This window comes from Kogia breviceps, chromosome 19 (genome assembly GCF_026419965.1).
Source record: "Kogia breviceps isolate mKogBre1 chromosome 19, mKogBre1 haplotype 1, whole genome shotgun sequence".
Classification (NCBI taxonomy): domain Eukaryota; kingdom Metazoa; phylum Chordata; class Mammalia; order Artiodactyla; family Physeteridae; genus Kogia; species Kogia breviceps.
The window spans coordinates 48,692,172-48,714,131 of NC_081328.1; the positions used below are offsets into that span (position 1 = coordinate 48,692,172).

Genomic DNA, 21,960 nt, shown 5'->3' on the forward strand with positions numbered 1-21,960 from the left:
TCTTCTTAGAAGGACACCAGTTATTGGATTTGGGCCACCCTAATGATCTCATCTTAACGTGATTACATCTGCAAAGACCTTACTTCCAAATAAGATCACAATTCACAGGTACTGGAGGTTAGGTTTGGGGGTTCACAATTCAACCCCTTTGAGTATTGAAGGGTATTTAATGAAGAGTCTCCCACTCCTGTTTCCCTGGCAACTGGCTCTCCTCCCAGAGGCAGGGAGGCCCCCAGTCTCCTGTGTGTCCTGTTAGCCACAGTCCACGCTTGACCACTAGTTTGGGAGTCCCGAGAGGGCATGGCTTTCCAGCTGTTCCCTTCGCTGCTGTGTCCTCAGCATCTTGAACCGCTAGCGCATGGCACAGCACTGCGCCCTGCCCCCGACAAATATTTGTCAAATGGCTGAACGTACAATGGAAATGTACATCACATGTCGATGTATTTTTGTTAGAAATGGAAATATATTATATACCCCTGTTCTGTCCTTGCTTTTTCCACTTCAGCTGGGGAATCCTCTCACGTCGGTAAATGCGGAAATAAGCCTCAATCTTTTAAAAGCCTGTGGGTGCTCCCTTGTATGAAAGGGACAGGACCCAGTAACCTGTCCCTTTTTGAATACTGTTTCTGAAAAAGTTTTAAACATCACAGTATAAGCACAGGAAAAAAATATATTTTGGGTTACCTCTGCTGAAAAACCTTCCTTCGTCATTCTAATTTTTGAAATTATTATGTAAGACAAGGATGACAGAAGGGAGACACTAACTTAAAAAAAAAGTTGTCAGATGGATCAACCACTAAAAACAATAGACCACAGTGAGAGGCCTGCAGGGAGCCCCGACCCATTTTCTTTTTCTTTTCAATTTTGTTTTTTTTTTTGATGTGGACAATTTTTTAAGAGTCTTTATTGAATTTGTTACAATACTGCTTCTGTTTTATGTTTTGGTTTTTTGGCCACAAGGCATGTGGGATCTTAGCTCCCCGACCAGGGATCGAACCCGCACCCCCTGCATTGGAAGGCGAAGTCTTAACCACTGGACTGCCAGGGAAGTCCCTGACCCATTTTCAAAGTTCTTGACGTAGGGGAAGAGGTCTGGGGGTAAGCAGCAGACCAGCAGATTCCAGACCCACGGCCAGTGCCCTCTCAGCTCCTCTGCTCCCTGCCTCTGGCTCTCCCTTTGAGGTCTTGCTATGCTCCAGGGGCTGAGGACACAAGTAGCAAGTGAAGCTGACCTGGTGGCTCCCATTCTACACTGTGAGCTCTGCGGGGCCTGAGTTTCCAAACCTGCGGTATGGAGATAACAGCTCAACAAAGCCCCCGAGCCAGGAATGTGAGCTAACAGAGGGTCTTTGACAGTGACTTGCAGTCAAGTACATTTTACATCCCTACTCAGAGCATTCATCTACAACCAAAACAAACATTATCCTTATGGTATGTGATGGACACTGATTCTATCTTATTCTATCTTCATCCAATGGTGATTGTTTCTCATCCATTCAGAGTCAGGACCTGCCATTGGAAAGCACTGTTGTAACGAAACAATGTAAGTTAAGGGAATTTGTAAACAGTTAAGTACCAGGCCAATTGAAGTGATTAGCATTCACACCGGTATTCCTTCCCATCCAAAGGTACTGGGTTTGGGAGTTCAGATCATAGTGAGAATTAACCTGTGGCCTCAATTGCTTTTCTTCCCAAGTTTTGGTCATTGAGCAAGAGTTAGGTGAAATCAGTGAAGATTAAACTGCTAGGTCCACCAGAATCAACCTTTTAGGAGTAAGATAACAATCTATACAAGGGAAGTGTCTAATTTCTGGAACTATTTGAAAGAAGCACTTGCCTAAGGAAATGGAGACCATCTTCTTAGACTTTCCGGAGACATCAAGCTTCTGCACCGAAGCCTGGGTCAGAGAGCTCAGCAGAGTGAGAGGGATGTTTGTTTGTGAATGTACAATTTTGTTAGCCACCAGAAGGGTGGGCCAGAGCCGCACCCTGATGGAATGTAAAGATTAGGATCCCTTAGGGTGATATGTTGAAATCCATCCAGCCAGCCATCCATGTGCAGAAGTCAAGAGGAGGACAACGACAGATCTGTCACTTCAGAGATCAATATTGGGTAGAAGCCTGGATTTTATAGGCAGAGGCTCCATTGTGTGGGTGGGGAACAGGTCCAGGGCATTGAGCTGTTTGCGCAGGTCGCAAGGCTAATAGGAAGCAGATCTGGAAAGAAAGTCTAGAGTTTCGTCATTCATTTATTCCTTTTCCATGAGGGGAAATTACTTTTCTTTGTTGTCTCTTGGGAGGCATATTTTAGGGCTCACCCTTAAGGAAACAGGCTGCTGAGGAGGGTCACATCTCCCCCTGCTGGAGACATTGCCAGGGACATTGCCAGGTCCTTGGGCTGAGCTCTCCTCCAGCAGCCCCTGGGTACAGCACGTTGGCTAGGTGTCCAGGGTTATGACCCCCCCCAGGAGGGTCTTGGACCATCCCTGTGTGATGTGTGATCCTGAGATTCCTTACAACTGAGGCACTTACAATTTTTATGGGTAGCACCAAACCAAGAAAGAGCATATGCATCCAGAAGTGGCTAGAAAAAGTGGCATTTTCCTTGATTTTTCTAAATTAAAAATTGGGGAGGTGCTCATGCTCCCCGAAGGGCAGCTCAGTTTACCAGTGGGAGGGGATTGGTCCGCCCAGGGCAGGCAAATAAAACATGTAAGGCACAGTCTAGAAACGTGCAAATTTAAGAGACCCAGGAATCAAGGTCACCAAAATCCTGAAATGCTGGGAGATGAGGTGCCTCTCTGTGGAATTTGATCTGGGTAAATTCAGAGGACAAATAAAAGGAAGTATAAAGGCAGTGAGCTCATGACATTCACGGTGCTAAGGTTCAGACCTCAGAAATAATGAATTCAAATGCTCTGGTCTCTGACCAAGGACCGGCCGTCTCTAGCAGTCTGGGGAGGGCCGGACCTGCGAGGTTGACGTCAGCGAGGACCACACTGCTCTTCAGTGGCCGGACACGACCTTGGGCCTTTGTGGGCCGCCAGGCTCCGTGCTGTGCACCCCGGGCCTGTGCCGCCCTTGAGAAATCCGAAACCCGCTGCGCCCCTGGAGGCGGCCGGGGCGGGGCCTCGGGCTGGGGCGTAGTATGAGGCGGGGCCTCGGGTCGAGGGGCCAGTCGGAGGGGCGGGGCCTGGGCGGGAGCGCGTAAGCAGGCGCGGGCAGGCTACAGGACGCAGCCCGAAGGGTGGGCGCGCGGGCGGCGGGGGCGGGGCCGCGGGCCTGGCCGGGCGCGCGTGCGCAGGCGCGGGCCGGGAGGCTGCCGCGTGCTGGGGTGTGTGTGCGCGCGCGCGCAGGCGGCGGGCGGGGTGCGCAGGCGGCGGGCGGGGCGCCCCGCGGGAGGCAAGGGGCGGGTGGCGGGCGCGGGGCCGGGGGCGGGGCTCCGAGACGCGCTGGGCGAGCCAGGCCAGGAGCTACGGGTCCAGGGGCGAGCGGCGAGCCCGGCGCGGAGCCCGGCGCCGGCACCATGGACGAGGACGACAGCTACGGTCAGTACGGCCCGCGGCCCGGCCGGCGGACGCCCTCTTCCTAGCTTCCTCCCTTCTCCGGCCCGGCGCTCTGCCGCGCCTCTGGCGGCTCGCGTTTCCTGGGGACGGTGGTGCCGGACGCGAGCCTAGGGCGGCCGGGCCGGGCGGGGACCTCCGCAGGGCACGGGTCACCCAGAGCCCGGAGGCTGAAGGCTGAGGGGCGCTGAGGGGCCGGCGTCGGAGTGTCCAGGTCTCCGGGGTCGGCGCCGGGGGTCGCCGGGCTCGGGTCTCTGGGGCCGGGTTCGTAGGACTGGGGTCTCAGGACCTGGATCTCCGGGGCGGGGGTCTCCGGCGCGAGGGTCTCGAGGCCGGTATCTCGGGCGGCTTTCGCTAGGAGAGGGTCTCGGGGCCGCGAATTCGGGGCCAGGGTATCGGGCGGGGGTCGCGGGCCTCTGTCCGGCGCAGGCCCTGTCGCCGCACAGCCCCGCCGCGGGCCTCCGCGAACGCTCAAGTTCCCCCCGGGCGTTCTCCGTAGTTTCCGGCCCCTTCGGTGTTGGTAAGTTGTGTGCCCGAGTCCATGTCTTTGTTCAGAAACGAAAATGAGAGAACACAGGCAGCGAACCCGAAGTGGACAGGCTGCGACCAGGGGGTGCCATCGGGACCAGGACCTCGGCCAACGGCCACTCCAAGGCCCGGGTTGACGATCGCTGCCCGCAGTTCCGTGTGAGCGGGCTGCTGGTCCAAAACGCCTGCGGGTGAAGCCCGAGGGGCGCGGAGAAACGCAAGTTTGCTTTCTCATCTGTGCAGAGACGCGGCATAGTCATCACATCACACAGACAGGGAAAACTTGACAGAACTACCAGTTCCCAAATCCTCCACCAGCTAACCTTATCTGGGAACTGTTGGCCATCGTCAGGGCATTCCTCCTTCAAATAGCTCCAGATCGCCGGGGTTTTAGAAGGTTCTGTGAAATGCTTTAGTTAATGTAACGTTTTATTCCTGAGAGATGAAAGAATGGCGGATAGAACAAGTGGTGAACTTTTGTGGTTTGGTAGCAGAGTACAGAGAGCACAGTTAGAAATGCTTGTGTGGCTGAAGGGAACCGAATCCTGCTTTATTGACTAATTGACATAGGTGGTGTTTGTTTCTTAAGTTCTGAGGGAGCAAGCTTTGTCATGGAGTATGTTAAAAGGAGACGGGGTGAAGCATCTTTTTATGGTTTTCTATTTATTTATGAGTAAGTCATTGAGGAACCACTGACTACAGAAAAGGTGGGTTAATGACCCACAACCCTGAGTGGCAGACAGGGGAAGGGCCACCACTCGTGGCCTGAAGTCCAGAGCATGTGAGGGGTGGGTACCCATCAGATGTCCCCTTGTTACCTTACAAGTAAAAGTAGTGTGTGCTTTTTTTCTGTGATTAAAAAAAAAATCGCCTCCTGGCTGGTCCCGAAGGATTTTTTGGCTCCTCCAGGCTTCTGTCTTTCTGCCTACCCAGGAGAAGTCTTCTCCAGCTTTGCCTGCTGCTGTGCCTTCTCTTGCTGTTTAATCTCTTGCAGATCCCAGTGTTCTGCCAGGCTTTCTTCGTGCCCTCTTCTGGTGTTCTTACCCACTGGGCGAGGCAGGAAGCTGTTGGTCTGGTTGCTTTTAACACAGTGACTGCTTTGCCACCAGTGGCATGAATTTGTGCTTGGACGGGGTGAATGGAAGCAGGGGGTATTTCTCTCCTGTGGTGGCTGTGACAGGTTAGCGCAAGCTTGGTGGCTCAAAAGAACATACCTTTATTATCTTATAGTTCCGGAGGTCAGAAGTCCAGATTTGCTCTCACTGAGCTAAAATCAAGGTGTTTACTGGTCTGTGTTCCTTTCTGGAGGTCCTAAGGGAACGTCCGTTTCCTTACCTTTTTCAGCTTCTGAAGGCTGCCCACATTCCTTGGCTGGTGGCCACCTTCCATCTTCAAAGCCAGCAGGTAGCATCTTCTCATTTCTCTCTGACCTATGCCTCTTCTAGTTAGGACCCTGTGACTCCATTGGGCCCACCTGGATCTGGGTGAGGATCAGCAACCTTAGTTCTGCAGTGGTGATCCCCCTTTTGCCATGGAGGGGTGACGTGTTCGCAGGTCCTGGGATTGGGACAGGGACATCTCTGGGGTCCGTTATTCTGACCACACTTAAAGATGAGAAAGAAGTTCTTCCTTTCTTTCTCTTTATGCAATTTTAAAAAATCATGTTCTTTGTATTTTGGAGGAACCAGAAATGTTGACTTAAAGAATATTCCCCACCCATAGGGTTTACCACACAAAAAGTACCTAATAGCTCAAGATGATCATATGAATAATAAGGCTCCCAGTTCTTTAAGGTTTGCCTTAGTCTCCAGAACTGTCCATTTCTCTTCTAGGTTTTACAGAGAATTTACCTCAAAAGATAAGAAAACTATTCAGATTACACATTTCAAAAGGAAGTGCGTGCTATGGACTCGTAAAGCACATGGAATGCCAGGTCCAGGGGTTCCCTCAGAACCACCACTGGTGGTTCATGAGTCAGCCTGGGACACTAGTACTGTTTTTAACATTGTATCTTTGGGGAAATGGGTTATGATTTCCAAGCTACCACCTTGGTATAAAAAAACCTTTGAAACATAGCTCGTTTATAATAAGCTAAAGAAAGAAAATTAGTCTTAGAGTTTCTCTGTTCAATGAAAGAGAATTTCGAAAACTCACCAGAAGGCCTTTCTTGACTGCATACTCCTTGGTGTCCTGTACGGGCCCAGAGACCACACCACTGAGTTCGTCAGCCCTTTCTCCTATATACTCCCTGTGATCCTGAATTGTTTATTCGGAGAGTCTTAACTCACTAGACCAGTGCAGTGTGGTTCAGACTACACGTGTGGTATGATAAACTGTACTCTGAAGACCTATGTGGGGTGGGGGTGGGTGGGAAGGATAAACAAAAGTCATTTTAAAGCTTATTCTTTTTTTGGAAAAATGTGGAATTAGTGATTTTCTAAATGCTTAATTGACACTTTAAGAAAGATGTTCATAATGCTTGTGGCTGGCTGGTCTGTATCCCCTGGCAGCTTCTTTCTAAACACTGTGAAATAATTGGGAGGGTTTTTTTTTCCGGTCATTTTACCTTCTTATTAGATGACTGTACTTCCTGGATGTCACAATTCTCATTTGCAAAAGGAAGACGTATTTTTGCCTTCATAGGGTTCCCTGCCCAATAAAAGACTCAGTGACTCTGTTCCTCTTTGTGACCTCTGAACTTGAGCAGACATTTTTAACCTGCAACCTGCCCGTTAATGGGCTTTCAGGCCCCTCTGAGATTGTATGTGAGAGTTTTTGTGAATGTGCATTTTTGGAGAGTCTGTAGCTTTAATCCGGTTCTCAGGCGGCTCTGACTCTGGGAGTTGCTGCTCCAGAGGTTGCCTGTGTGTTTGCCTGCCTCTCTCTTAGGACAGGTGGCGAGGTCGAGATGGGCAGGGGCCATCTAGTAGTAACATCGGAAATGTTCGTGGTGATGACTCAGACAAAATAATCAAATGTCTGAGCATGGGTTCTTAAGATCGTTGAACTCAGCGTGCCGTTCAAGACTTTTACTTCTCAAACACAGATCTTAACTCTCGGCGTTTATTAGCTTCAGGCTGATCCCTATCCTGCAGCACGAGGGAGAAGAGGTCTTTAAGAAATAAGCCTCTCTTGAGAGAGTGGAAATGTTGATCTTAACCAGGCACACCTGCCGTCCTCAGAAGATTAAAGTGAGGTGTGGGCAGTGACACGCATGGGCGCTGCCGCAGGATGGTGCGTGGGAGCCCGTGGCGTCTAGAGAGATTTGCTGTTTCCTCTTTGTGCCTCCAAAACAAGCCTGGGGCCCGTACCCGATAGCATCAGCTCAGCAACTGTTGAGGGAATAACAGATTGAACCAGGTTCAGTGTGGCAAAAGTTAACATTCATTGAGCTTGAATTTTTGTCTTCAACCCTCCATCTCAAGCAGAAGCTAGAACACTTTTCTGACTGAGCCTGTGCCAAACCAGTTGTCTTCGTTTTTCTATGATATTGATGACTTCCATTGTTTCCAGGGTAGTTCCACTCTTAGTGATTTGCGTTAATTGAAAAGAATACAATTACATGAAGTCAGGGCTTTCTTAGAAAATCTGGAATAGAAGGTTACCATAATTATACATTTTGTGGTCTTTAGGGTAGATTTCCAGGGGTGACATTAACATGTCAGAGGGTATAAACATTTTGAGAATTCTTGATGCGTGGTGCCAATTTGCTTTCCAAAAGGGCTGTATCAGTCTACCCTGTTCTTAGCCAGTATGGGGGTTATGTGTTCTAGTATCACTGCAAATGTGCCACCGGTGAGGATTAGCATATGAAAGCTTTTTTAAAAAACTAATTTAATGGTTACAAATAGCACCTCGTTATATGTTGATTACTAGCTAGGTTAAAAGAAATTTCTTTTGCATATTTGTGTATTATGACCTGGCTGTTCACGTGAGATGATGATTTCTTTATTTATTTACCTGAGATTAACTTCTTCTTTAAGGTCTCTGTTAAATCAGCTGATTTACGTTTTTCTCACTCTGATTTTTTTTTTTTTTTTTTTTTTTTTTTTTTTTTTTTTTTTTAGCGGTACGCGGGCCTCTCACTGTTGTGGCCTCTCCCGCTGCGGAGCACAGGCTCCGGACGCACAGGCTCAGCGGCCGTGGCTCACGGGCCCAGCCGCTCCGCGGCACGTGGGATCCTCCCAGACCGGGGCACGAGCCCGCGTCTCCCAACCACTGCGCCACCAGGGAAGCCCTCACTCTGATATTTTAAGCATGGGGAGAATATATATTTGTTCTGATTGGGATTTGGGTCAGATTTTGACCATTTGTATAGTCGCTTATTTACCTTTCCTTAGTTTTTGTCTTAAAGATTGACGATCTCTCAACCCATATATTGTCTTCTGGCCAGATACAAAATGTTTCCTTTAGGGGAGAAATTGCGAGTTAAGTGGCTTTTATTGGTGTGGGTTACAATGATAAATAGTTCAGTCTGTGGAATCTTAGGGTTCATACCTGCCCCTTTCTGAATGTCCTGGGTGTTAGTCAAAAACCATCTTGCCAAATAGAGTTTTTTCTTATGTATTTCATGCCTTCAAGATTAGGTAGTTCTCCAGTAAGAACTAGAAGGAGAGCGCCTTGTTATTCCAACGTGAGAGCAAACATAGAGGTTACTTGGCGGGGGAGGAGGGTGGGGACACGTGTGTGTGTGTGTGTGTGTGTGTGTGTGTGTGTGTGTGTATGTGTGTGAGAGAGAGAGAGAGAGAGCTTGAGACTGAGAGCCATGTGGCTGGTAGAGTCTCCACTCCTGTAGCCCTCTTCACCCCTTTCCTGCTCACCCTTTGAGACAAAAGTTGTGGACAGGGGGGCTCTGAAAGAAAAGCACTTTGCCCGAAACTGTCCATCTGCTCCATTGTCACACTGCCTCTCTAATTATTGTCACTCAGTTTCAGTAGCAATAATAGAGGTCTGGAGGAGGTGGAAAATTATTTAGAAATTTTCAAGAAGTGAATCCCACATTCTTTGAAACTGCTGGTAATGTTGTTTTCCTTCTCTCTTCCCATGGACTAAAAAAATGTAATATAGGGTGAAGGCTGTGTAGGGGATTTTTGTTATTCTTCATTATGCAAGATGGTGCGATGCTGCATCTTTCTGCTTTTGTGTTGGTGAGATGGCTGTGAGCTGCTTCTGTGAGGCCTGGCTGCCTTAGCAAGGGTCAGGATGTCGCCTTCCTTAGCCCAGTGCTTTCTGTGTCTTCCACTTTTTTTTTTTTTTTTTTTTTTTGCGTCTTCAAGAAGATTTCTATGGGAATTCCTTGGCAGTCCAGTAGTTAGGTCTCTGCTCTCTCACTGCTGGGGGCCTGGGTTCCATCCCTGGTTGGGAAATTAAGATCCCACAAGCCGTGTGGCATGGCCCGGCCCAAAATAAAAAGGACGTTTCTATTTCAAAAGCATGCCTTTATCTGGCATTGTTGCAGTCTATATTGTTTTTTTTTTTAAATTAATTAATTTATTTTTGGCTGTGTTGGGTCTTTGTTGCTACACGCAGGCTTTCTCTAGTTGCGGAGAGCGAGGGCTACCCTTCATTGAGGTTCATGGGCTTCTTGTCGCAGTGGCTTCTCTTGTTGCGGAGCACAGGCTCTACGTGCGCGGGCTTCAGTAGTTGTGGCTCACAGGCTCAGTAGTTGTGGCTCGTGGGCTCTGAGCGCAGGCTCAGCACTTGTGGCACTTGGGCTTAGTTGCTCTGCAGCATGTGGGATCTTCCCGGACCAAGACTTGAACCCGTTTCCCCTGCATTGGCAGGCGGATCCTTAACCACTGCACCACCAGGGAAGCCCCTGCAGCCTATATTGTAATTATTAAAGTTGGGTATGAATGATGGAATTGGTTTAATGCTATTAACAAACTTTCCCCTTCTGTAGTCCTGAAACAGGCTTGGTTTCTGTGAGCAATTTATAAAGGCTTATTCAGTCAACAAGCACTAGTGACCACACCACGCAGCCCCTACTGTCACAGATACTTTGAGCCGAGAAGGAGGAGACAGACGTGGAAGAAGGCTGTGAAGGAGAGTATTAGAGTGGATGTGACAGGTGTACAGGAAAACTCAGGCACACAGAGGAGAGCAGTTCTACCTGGGGTCGGGGTGGGACCGGATTGGGCAGAGGACAGTTCACGGAAGAGCTGGTACTTGGGCTGGATTTTGAAAGATGAGTTAGTGCTAACTAGGTGGATATGGCAAAGAAATACATTTCAGGCAGAGAGATTGAGCAAGAGGCGAATGGAATAACCGGCAGATGGCTCTGTGTGCCTGGGGGGAGGGTGGGGAGGGTCCTGAGGGCTTCTGTGTGGGACCCAGGACTTTCTTCTCTGTGCCACGAGGAGCCATGAGGGGTTGGGCTGACCTGTTTCGAGGTGATTATTTTGTATTTTGGAAAGATTCCCCAGTCTGGTGTGGTGCAGCTGGGCCACGTGGAGCCCCTTTGGGAGCTGTTGCAGGCATCCGGGCGGGGTAGAGGATGGGGCCTGAGTTAAGGCAGTAGGGATGGGAGGAAGTGGGGAACAAGCATGAGACTGGGTAAGGACCTGAAATTGATAGGATTTGGTTGCCAGCGTTTGGGAGGGACAGAGCCTCAAAGGACGATAAGGAAACAGGATGAGTCTCAGGGAGACTGACCACTTAGTGTCTAGACTGAGTGTGCAGAGTTGAACGCAGGAGCTCAGGTGAGGACACACTGAGTGGAGTCGTGAGGTTCGTACAGGCCCTCCACGGGGGAGGTCCATTTAGGCAGCTGGATTCGGAACTGGAACTCAGGGAATTACCAACACACGAGTGGGAGTGGAAGCAGGGAAGGGACGATGTGACATGCTGACTGAGAAGAGGTCCAGCGACGTCATCTTGGGCGTGCCACCGTTGAAGGGCTGGGCAGAGAAAGCGACCCGAAAAGGAGACTGTGCAGTTATATATGTGTATATTTAGAACTCTTTTAAGAAAGTAGGTGAAATGAACAGAGAGGGGGCAGCAGCTAGAAGGCAATGCAGAATGGAGAGGCTTTTGTTTTAAATTTGGGGACACTTAAGACTGTGTATAGACTCTTTTTTTGAAAACTACTCTGAACCAGTCTTTGATTAAGGTTTTCATAGACCGTGTGCTGTGAACCCCATGTAGGATGGGGCTCGTATTTCATTTTGTCTGTTGAGGCTTTTACACACAGCAGCTGCTGGACTGCATGTGTTTGCAAGCTTTTTAGCTTAAGTTACTTTCTCTTATGATCTCTGCTTCCCTGAAATACTTTTTCCAACAGCCCTAATGATTGAAATTAAGAGAGTGTTTTGATTTTTAGCTGTATTCTTGCATTTTCAGCTGCCTGCTTGACGATTCCCCCTGGGTATTCTATCATCTCAAATTCAGCATCGGAAGGCGACCTTCTGCCTCTCTCCCTTCTACTCTCCTCTCCAGACTCCCCCTCCCCCCCTTTCTTTTTAACTTTTATCCCCATTTACTTATCACCCCAATTACTCAGGCTTGAAAAAGTACTTGATTCCTTTGTCTTTCTTGCCTTCAAAATTATTTTCCAGCTCTCCATCTATTCATCCCATTTTCATTATCTTCTTTGTGTCGGGGCATTTGCTTGATGCTGAGGCTATGAAGAATTTAAAAATACGGGCCCTGTTTTCAAGAAGCTCACAGTGTAGGGGGGGGTTGATGAATTGAAAAATTTCAGTGAAGAATATATGACAGATGCTCTGATGAAGATATAAACAAATGCTGTGGGAGCCTGGAGGGTTCTAGTTTTCAGTGTGTTTTGGGTGAGATATACTTTTGAGTAAACCACCTAACTTTGGGATGAAATGAGGTGGGAGCATTGCAGAGCACGTGTTACCACTATAACTATTTTTGCAGCAGCAGTTAACTGCTTGCTGTGTACCGAGTTCACTGCTGAACATCTTTTGTACATTCTTATTGAGTCCTCACAGTAATCCTGGGTGGGAGGAACAGTGGCCACGCCCTCTTAACAGGTGACAAGATAGAAAGGTTAAGAGATTTATTTATAAAAGGTGACCTGGCTGATGGGTGGCAGAGTTGGCACTGGAACCAGATTTCTCAGACTGCAGAGCCTGTGCGCTCGCCACTTCACCACTGCTGCTGCCGGCCTGCTTGGTGTTTTTTTTTTTTTAATTTTAGTCTAGTTGATTTACAATGTTGTGTTAGTTTCAGTATACAGCAAAGTGATTCATTTATACAAATATATATATTCTTTTTCGGCTTCTTTTCCATTATAGGTTATTATAAGATATTGAATATAGTTCCCCGTGCTGTACAGTAGGTCCTTGTTGTTTATCTATTTTATTTATAGTAGTGTGTATCTGTTAATCATAAACTCCTAATTTACCCCTGCCCCCACTTTCTCCTTTGGTAACCATACATTTGTTTTCTGTGAGTCTATTTCTGTTTTGTAAATAAGCTCATTTGTATTATTTTTTTAGGTTCTACATATAAGTGATATCATATGATATTTGTCTTTCTCTGTCTGTGACTTCACTTAGTATGATCATCTCTGGGTCCATCCACGTTGCTGCAAATAGCCTGCTCATTCCTATTTCCTATTATTTCACACCCCTCTCTTCACTTTTACATGCTTATACACGTAAAAGGTATACCTACCTTGTATACTTTTTATAAACTTTCTAAACTTTCTGTTTTTCTCCTGGAATTAGGAGTTCCAATTCCATGAGTTCCATGTCTTGATACACTTTGGTTACTTTTTTGGTTAAAACCTATTTTGCAGGTTATTAAACAGATGTATTTTGAAAGAGCCCATTGTTAATTTTAGGGTTGAGATTTGAGGGGTTAGGCAGATCATACAGTAAAGCCTGTTTCTTTCTCCTAGTCTGTTGGGTTGTGTTGGCTTCTCCTGGGGCCTCTGGTAAATGGGGGCTGGTGTGGCGACAGGAGTCGTGCTCCTGGCCTTTGAGGGTCCCCTGGAGCCAGACACGTCCTATAGTTGGGCAGCCAGAGTTTATATACGAAGCCCAGGTAACCAGGTGAAGGTTAATACAGGAGTCCTGCCTCCTGCGATCTGTCCCGAAGCTGGCCCCTCAGACATTTCCAGGTGCCTTCTGGTGTGGCTCCTCACCTTTCACCCCCTAGGACGAAATGGAAGAGCCTATTATGTAGAGAACAAATGTATGGACGCCAAGGAGGGAAAGTGGTAGGGGTGGGGGGTGGGGGCTGGTGGGGGTGGGATGAATTGGGAGATCGGGATTGACATGTATACACTCATATGTGTAAAATAGGTAACTAATAAGAACCTGCTGTATAAAAAGTAAATAAAATAAAAAAAAATAAAAATAAAGAAGAGCCTGTTGAGAGAGGAAACCCAACGGTGAAACAGGAGACTGCTGTGGTGGCACAGTGTGTCTTCAGGGGAATGATGGTACCTTCCAGCATCACCCCTCTCCGCCACTGCTGCTCTAACTTCGTAGTCTGTGCCTCCTGTCAGGGCCTCGTCTGTACAACAGTCCCCTAGAGGGGTCACCGAGGATTCTGGAGCAGGACTTCAGCTTTGCAGGCTCAAAAAGACTTTGGGGCCTAGATTCCTAAGTGAGCATTCTGATTTATGACGGTGTTTGCAGGAGTTTTTGAAACCAGCCTTTGGTCATTTGACTGCTCTTAGCCTAGCTGCGGGAGCGCCTGCAAGAGGGCTGTGGTTCAGGACACCCAGGCAGCCCAGGACCCCAGCGTCCTCATCCTCACGCCTCTTGCTTTTCGCCTCCTAAGTCTCACCTCCCCTGGACCATCACTCTTGTGTCAGGACAACAGCCAACAATAAAGTGGGGTTGGAGCAGCTCCTGAGCACCCTCGGCTGTCGTCTCAGAGTCCCAGACCTCATGGTCACCTTAGTGGCTGCGTCAGGCGCGCCTCCTCCCTGGAGTGGCTCTCCTCCTTCATGGTGACTTTTACCGATGGTGGGCAAGGGTGACTTCTCCAGCTGCTTCAGGAACTTTGACAAACACTGCCAGTGCTTTCCCCCAGTGTCCAGACAAAGCATGGAGGAAATGAATTTCTGAAAAGATGGCAGGGTTGGAATTGAAAGATTATTTTGTGGGTTTACAATATTCTCAGGGAAACAGGGATTCTGTCCTAGCCTTTGTGGTCTAGCTCTGGGGGCACACCTTCTGGGACATGGTCTCCAGGGAGGCCCTTGAAGACCTCCACACCTCTGCTCTCTGCACTCGGCCCACTGCCTGCCGGGATGCTTCCCACCTGGACGTCCTCGTGATCAGTCTCCTCACTTACCAGCCTTGGTCTAGGTTCCCTTCCTCCCAGGGAGGCCTACACAGATCTGCGTGTAGTTAAGTAAGCAGCCTGCACTGCATGCCTCTGCCCCCCAACTCTGCTTGACTCTCACCCCCTTCCCCAGGCACTCATCGCCTGCTGCCGATTATGTTTATTACATGTGGCTGGTCTTCTCCAGCTGAAGTGGAAGCTCCACAGAGACAGGAATCTTCATCTTCTGTTACCAGACACAACCCAGGTGCCTAAGACTGGGCCCCGTACACCGTAGACTCTCAGAGTTTGTTGAGGGAATTGTTGAGTCCACACTCTCTCTTGCCCATCTGGTTTTGATGTGGAAACTAAGGTCATTGAAATTGCTCCTGTAAACTTGCAGGTTGTTGTTGAAATTAGAATTTACCCCTCTTATCTCACACATGCTCTGTCCTTTTTCATTCTTCTGTGTTTTGTGGTTTATTTGGGGGCTTGGTTCTTGCTGTAGCTGGTTGTGGTAATAAGCAGTTAGGAAGTTCCACATACTGGCTTGCTGCAAGGGTTGTGGGGATGCTTTCTATGCATTCTGAGATTTCAGTACAAATCTTAAGAAAGGGATATTTGGGGCTTCCCTGGTGGCGCAGTGGTTGAGAGTCCGCCTGCCGATGCAGGGGACACGGGTTCGTGCCCCGGTCCAGGAAGATCCCACATGCCGCGGAGTGGCTAGGCCCGTGAGCCATGGCCACTGAGTCTGCGCATCCGGAGCCTGTGCTCTGCAAAAAAAAAAAAAGAAAGAAAGAAAGGGATATTTGGACAAAACATATGGTTATTCTATTCTTGAAAGATGAGTGAGATGAAGAAATTCTTTAAGAGGGCTACAGTAAGGTGATTTCTGGTGTGAGTCCACTTTATTTCAGGAATTATTGAGGTATTAGACAAATGTATGTATCTTGACAAGGATTAAAAATTTTCGGGATTAAAAAAATCAGGAAAGCAACTGGACATGTTGGTAGGATGCTGTTTTGACTTGGATCTTTTCTGGACATGCCTTCAGCACCGTATAGAGACAAAAGAAGTGGCTTCACTGTATTAGTTTCTATTGTAACAAATTATCATGAATTTAGTGGCTTAAAACAATGCAAATTTATTTTATTGTTCTGGGGGTGGGTCACAAGTCTGGAATGGGTCTCAGGGCTAAAATCAAGGTGTCAGCTCTGTTCCTTCTGGAAGCTCTAGGGGAGCCTCCATGTCTTTGCTTTTTCCACCCTTTAGAAGCCACCTGCATCCCTTGGCTCGTGGCCCTATTACATCTGTTTTGTTTTGTTTTATTTCTCTCATTACATCCTCAAAACCACCAATGACTGATCAAGTCTTTCTCATATCTCATCACTCTGATGCTGACTTTGCCCCACTTCTACTTTTAAGCCCCCTTGTGATCACGTTGTGCCCACCCAGGTAATCCAGGATAATCTCTCCATCTCTAGGTCAGCTGATTAGCAACCTTAATTCCATCTGCAACCTTAATTCCCCTTTGCTGTGGAATTTACGAGATCCACATGGTCCAGGGACTAGGGTCAGGACATCTCTGGGGGCCATGTTCTGCAGACCACATCACCCTAGCGCTTTTGTTCCTAGGCTGTTTCTCATGAGGAGGGACCTCTTTCTTCTTGAGGAGATGTTCCACGTGAATAGGAAGGACTACAGTATTGTGTAGGCTTTTTCTGGTTTTGTTAAGCATTTCCTGTCCTAGAAGAGCGTTCCTCATTCAGCACACATGCAGAGCAGCAACAGACTCGGACCTGTGTGTCCTGTTCTGCTCCTCAGCGGCCCTGCTTGTCATCGAATTGCCAGAACAGAGAAGGTCTCCAGTCAGAAGGCTATGTTGTTGCTGCCCGTCCTTAGGAGTGTTTTTGTACTTACTTTGGTAGCAAAGAGAATTTCTTTTTGGTTTCAGGTAACGGAAACATCCCTGAACAATGGCGCTTGATAGGAAGAAGGAGTTCATTATTCTAGAGGAATATATTGACATGACATTGTTCGGTGATTATTTTCCCAGTCACTTGATGGGCATCCGTGTAGAGGAAGCAGGCTAGGTGTGACTACTCTTTCACAAATTCGTATTAAAGGCTCATTTGGTTTGATTTCCACCCTGAATGGATTTCAGGGATACAAAACTGAATTTTTGGCTAAATACTACTGTTCTTTCCCTTTTTTGATCTTGCTGTTATCTCTCATTTTCTTAAACATATAAACGTGTACATATAGCGTTTTCATAAGAGGAATTTAAACTTCTACTTTAAAAAAATTATGAAAGTAACATCCTTATGGTAAAAACACAATTGATAGAGAAAAGCATGTAGTAGTTAAAAGTCACTTTTGACTTTTGAAGGGGCTTTACTAGGCTCTAGGAAGTTTGCATGGTTTTAGTTCTCTGTGTTATCCCCAAGGTCAGTTGATTTCCACACAAAAATAGGTTACACATGCCCCGATTCTTGCCTGGAGCCACAGAACTGAAGAAAACAGTCTCCGTGAGACTGAATTGTGATTGAAGATTTGCCGCTTGGAGAAAGTAAGTTCCGGACCGTTTGAACACAAAAGTCGGGGGATCTCGCACGTGGAGACCGTGTGAGCCAGGATGTGTGCTCCTGCATTGCTGCGGGACTCAGGCTGAAATTACAAAAGTATCAATAGTCTGTTTAACCTGCCCATCTCAGTTGGTAATCTAGTAAATAGGGATTAGAATGGTGTGTCCACGCCTGGCTAATCTACAGACTCGCCTGTGTCCGTTTAAAAGGCAGTTTACTCTGGGGCCCCACTCTAGCCATAGCTAATGAACCAGGACCCTCCAGGGTAGGATCCAGGAATGAATGAATACATACATACATATGTACACACACGTACACACGTATTTTCAAAGAGCCTAAATTCGAGGATGTAGAAGACCCACTCTCAGGAAGCTTGCACTGTTCTCTTTGGGGTCATGTTGCTTGGCCCTGGCTTGCGTTAGAGATGGTTCCCTTTATTTCCTGTGTTTGTTTGAAATGATGGTGTGAGGATTTGTGTCAAGGATTGTAGGAAGGGTTGGCTGAGTGTTAAATGCATTTTTCCAATGGTAACCATCTAATTGATGTGGTTTTGCTTTAGGCCATTCAGAATTCCCCTTAGAGGATTTTGAGCTTTCAAGCAGAGGTTTGTAAGAAGAGGCTCAGCAGATCAAAGGAGCAAAAAATAACCAAGCTTGGGGTTTTTTTTTTTTTTAAACTCCTTTATTATAGCCACCAAGGTTATCTGCCTCCCCACTTCAGCTTCCCCAAGTATCTGTGTGGTTTTAGTTTTGCTCCTTTTAGAAGACACTTTCCCTGTGTGTTGCTCAGTTGCTGGGCAGCCCCTGGGCAGGCGCCATCCTGGAGCCCTGATCTGCACAGCAGAGGAAGTGACCTGAGAAGAGAGCCTTCCCATGTCCCACTTGGGACGTGGATTGCCAGGCACACGAGGCCTGTGGAAGGGCCGAGGCCCGCAGCCAGAGCGTCTTCCGAGGAGCTCTCAGCCTCTCCTCAGGGGTTGTTGGTGGATAGTCTGGCTGTGCTAGGCTGGCTGTAATTGTATATGTCCTCTTTAGCACTTCGGGCGAGCTTTGAAAAGTTAACATTATGGAAAATTTCAAACACATGCAAAAGTGCAGGGAAGAGTGTAACAAACTCTCAGGGACTCATCACCGTGAACATTTTGGTATAGTTTTCTTTCATGTATATTCCTACACGTCTACCGACCTTAAGTCCTTTTTGGAAAACGTAGGATTTAAAAAATAAGCTTAAACCTCACCTTCCATCTTAAGAGACTAGCCAAAAGGAGAAAATGAAATCAAAGCAAGCAGAAGGACGGAGAATATAAAAGAGCAGAAATCAGTGAAACAGAAAACAGAGCAGCTGCTCAGAAAAGTTCCCGCCTTGAAGGGAAGTGGATTAGCAGAGAGAAAGGGGAGGACATCCACTCCATTTATCACATTTTAGCAGTCTGGTTATATAGTGCTGAGCAGGCGTGAATGGTATGGTAGAAAGAGCACTGCACGTGTAGTCTGGCCTGGCTCCTGGGTCTGGTACTGTCTCTAATGGCCCTGTGATCTTGGGCAAGCCACTTAGCATCCCCACGTCCCCTGCCAAGCGTAGACAGTGGTATCTTTCCTACCTGTCTTGCAGGGTTGTTGCAAGGTCAAATAAGAGAGTGAATGTGAAAGTAATTTATATAAAACAGCTGCGGAAATGTGGAGTGTAAGATTTGATAAGGAGAAATTTGGAATTACTAGATAAACTGAAGCTTGGGGGTTGTATGTCTTAAAAACTAGTTCCAGTCACTCTGTGGAATGTTTTGTAGCTTTTTAAAAAAAAGTAAGTGTTTTTCTGTGCCATTAAAATTTATATATGGATGATTTTTTGGTGGCATCTGCCAGGGAAGGACCCCACCCTCATAGAGGACAGCGGGAAAAGCAAGAGTCCAAAGGAGGGGATGGCAAAGGAGGTGGCAGGCCTCACTGGGTCAGAACCAGACAGGTTATCACGTGGAGCCCAGCAGACACCGGAACCCAGGCTGGGGCTGCTGCTTCCCCGACACCAAGTCCCTAAGCGTGATGGGATGAGCCCAGACGATGGGCACGCTTGAATTGGGTTGGTCTGCAGCCGAGGGACCAGGATCGCAGGGCTTAGCACCTTCCGCAGCAAGCAGCAGACAAGCCAGCCCTCCCCTGGGAGCCAGCAGGTCACACTGTGGTCTCCTTGACCAACCAGATGTGACAAAAGACGTGTGGGGATGCTGGGGCCCTATGGTGGCCTGCCTATGCCGAATGGAGTGTTATATGGTGGTGCCCTGATTTGATTAATTGTCCTCTCTTGTTGGTCATTTAGAAGTTTCCTCTCTGTTCCTGTATCAAATAACCCTGTAACATCATTGCTGGTAAAACTTTGCTCACATTTCTGATTCTTTTCTTAGGCTAGATTCCTGTAAGTGGAATCACTGGGTCAGTGACTAAAAACTTTTTTTTTAGACTCTTGATATGTACTGTCAGGTGATTTTCCAGAAAGTTCTGTCACATTTACGTTTACATTCCACAGTAGTATATGATGATATTTGTTAATTTATCCTTCCAAACATTGAATTGTTTTGTTTGTTTGTTTGTTTGTTTGTTGTTTTTTTTGCGGTATGCGGGCCTCTCACTGTTGTGGCCTCTCCCGTTGCGGAGCACAGGCTCCGGACGCGCAGGCTCAGCGGCCATGGCTCACGGGCCCAGCCGCTCCGCGGCACGTGGGATCTTCCCGGACCGGGGCACGAACCCGTAACCCCTGCATCGGCAGGCGGATTCTCAACCACTGCGCCACCAGGGAAGTCCCCTTGAATTGTTTTTTAATCATTAGTTTTTTGACGTAACTTTTAAATATTTTTTTCTCTCTCTTCTCAGTGTTGGTGGGGTAGCTTTATTCTAAGACCTTGCCTAGTGCTCGTATAAATCAGACTGGGAATTATAGCAGCTTCTTTTCCAGGTCATTTCTTGTTAATTTAGTCAACAGATATTTATTGAGTACCTATTAGGAGCTGGGCACTCTGTGGGTCTTGGAATTTAGACGTGAACAGAGTTCTCAGGGACCTTGCATTCTAGATGGAAGGAGAACTTTGACCTTTAACCAAGAAAAGGAGCTGATTTTTCTGGGTATGTTTCATCCAGCTGTATTCTCTGTTGAGTTCAGATGAGGGTTTCTTAAGAGTTAAGTTAGGGTGAGAACTCATCTGCTTCCCACCTTGTGTTTATTGGACACAGGCCAGCTGTTGAGCTTTGTGTTCCTGACTTCTCAGCACTCCTGTGTCCCCTTGTGACTGAAAAGGGCTTTTTATAGACATCTGCATCCACAAATTGTGTTAAAGACTTTTGAAAGTGAGTCTACACAAACCACGATTTAATTCTGAACAGATAGGTTTTAGAATCCTTTTCTGTATGGATAGGGAGGACAGTGCCTGTTTAGGGACTCTCTGGTAGAAAGCTTAAACTTGGCTTGATAACTTTGTCTTTTAATACTCTTTCCAAAGTGCATTGTCTGGGAGTTCCCTGGCAGTCCAGTGGTTAGGACTCCATGCTTTCACTGCCAAGGGCCTGGGTTCAATCCCTGGTCGGGGAACTAAGATCCCACAAGTCGCATGGCGTGGCCAAAAAAAAAAAAAAAGAAAGAGCAAAGTGCACTGTCATGAATTTTTCATCAGTCAGCCTTAATTTTTACCCTGGCCACCTTGTGCCTTGGGCAGATTATCTGTCTTCTCTAAGGGGCACAGACTTGGGGTAACGACACAGTTGCACCTGCCTTGCATGGCATTGTGAAGGGTCCAGTGAGGTGCTCTGTGTACATCAGTCAAGGGGGTGACATGCGGCAGGAGCCTGGGGAGTGTCTGCTGTGAAGGCCGTCATCAGCGGGCGCTCTGGAGGGCTTGGTAGGGCCGCCACGGCAGACTAGGATACCACCGGTGACGCTGGAACGTCTTACTTAGTGGTAACAAGTACATTCATTTCCATTTATCTTTTTGCTGAAAACTTTTCTGATTCCTCCTTATTGTAGTTTAAAAAAAATAACTTTATCAAGGTATAATTTACATACAGTCAACTGTATCTATGTGAAGTGTACAGCCTGATGAGCTATGTTTGACAGATTTGTACACCATTGAAACCACCATCACCGTCAAGATACAGAACATTTCCATTGCCATGAAGAGGTTCTTTAGGTCCATCTGCAGCCCATCCCTCTCTCTACCCCAGGCACCCTGGATGTTTTTGTCACTACAGATTGGTTTGTGTTCCCCAGCATTTTCTGTAAATGGAATCATACAATGTATTCTCTACTGTGTCTGGCCCTCACTCAGCATGAAGTAATTGAAATCATTTTGGGGATGTCAGTCTTTTCTCTTTATTGCTGAGCGGTGTTCCATTGTCTGGATGTACCACAGTGTATTTATCCAGTCACCTGTCATGAACGTGTGCACTGTTTCTGGTTTGGGGCCATTGTGAACGAAGCTGCTGTGAGCCTTCATGTAAAGTCATCGTGTGGACATGTTTTCATTTCTCTTGGGTTAATATCCATGGATGGAATGGTTGGCTTGTATCGTGGGGTTTTCCTTTTCTCCTAAAAAACGTTTTATTATATGTAAAATGTAATAAGGAATGGTATGTACAAATGGTAAGTAACTAGTTTTAAAATGTCTTAGAAAAGCTTTTATTTAATGTAAGAATAATATGCAAATCAGTGAAAGTATGTTTTAATATGTTATCATTTTGCATCAATCAAAAAAAATACTGGATTTTCCTAGAAAAAAAGTGACGTAAAACTTGAAACACAGAGTAAATGCAAACTTTTTTCTTCTGTTCTTGTACAAAATCACAATTTTGTACTTCCTTAAAATTGGAAAGAAAGCTTCACACAAAAATATAGAAGTATCAATTCTTGCAGGTGGGCAGATGCACCCAGGAGCACAGCGGAGCCAGGCGTGAGGGCAGGGTAGCCCTCAGGAAGGTCCTCTCAGCATTGTGTGCCTGCGCCTCCTGTGCTTTCCCTTTGCAGAGTTGCTCTGTGTATCTAGGTGAGCTGCACCC

The 21,960-nt window shown here is 47.2% G+C and overlaps 1 protein-coding gene across 2 annotated transcripts in view; it reads left to right on the forward strand.

Annotated features, from left to right (window-relative positions):
* Positions 1–3,433: 3,433 nt before the first annotated feature.
* The window catches only part of CYTH1 (cytohesin 1), a 77,847-nt gene continuing 59,320 nt past the window's right edge, over positions 3,434–21,960 (forward strand). For both annotated transcript variants that reach the window (XM_059048502.2, XM_067020540.1), the window contains exon 1: positions 3,434–3,548. In XM_059048502.2, the coding sequence (XP_058904485.1) occupies positions 3,527–3,548 (22 nt within the window). In that variant the 5' untranslated portion in view covers positions 3,434–3,526. The remainder of the gene's footprint in view (positions 3,549–21,960) is intronic.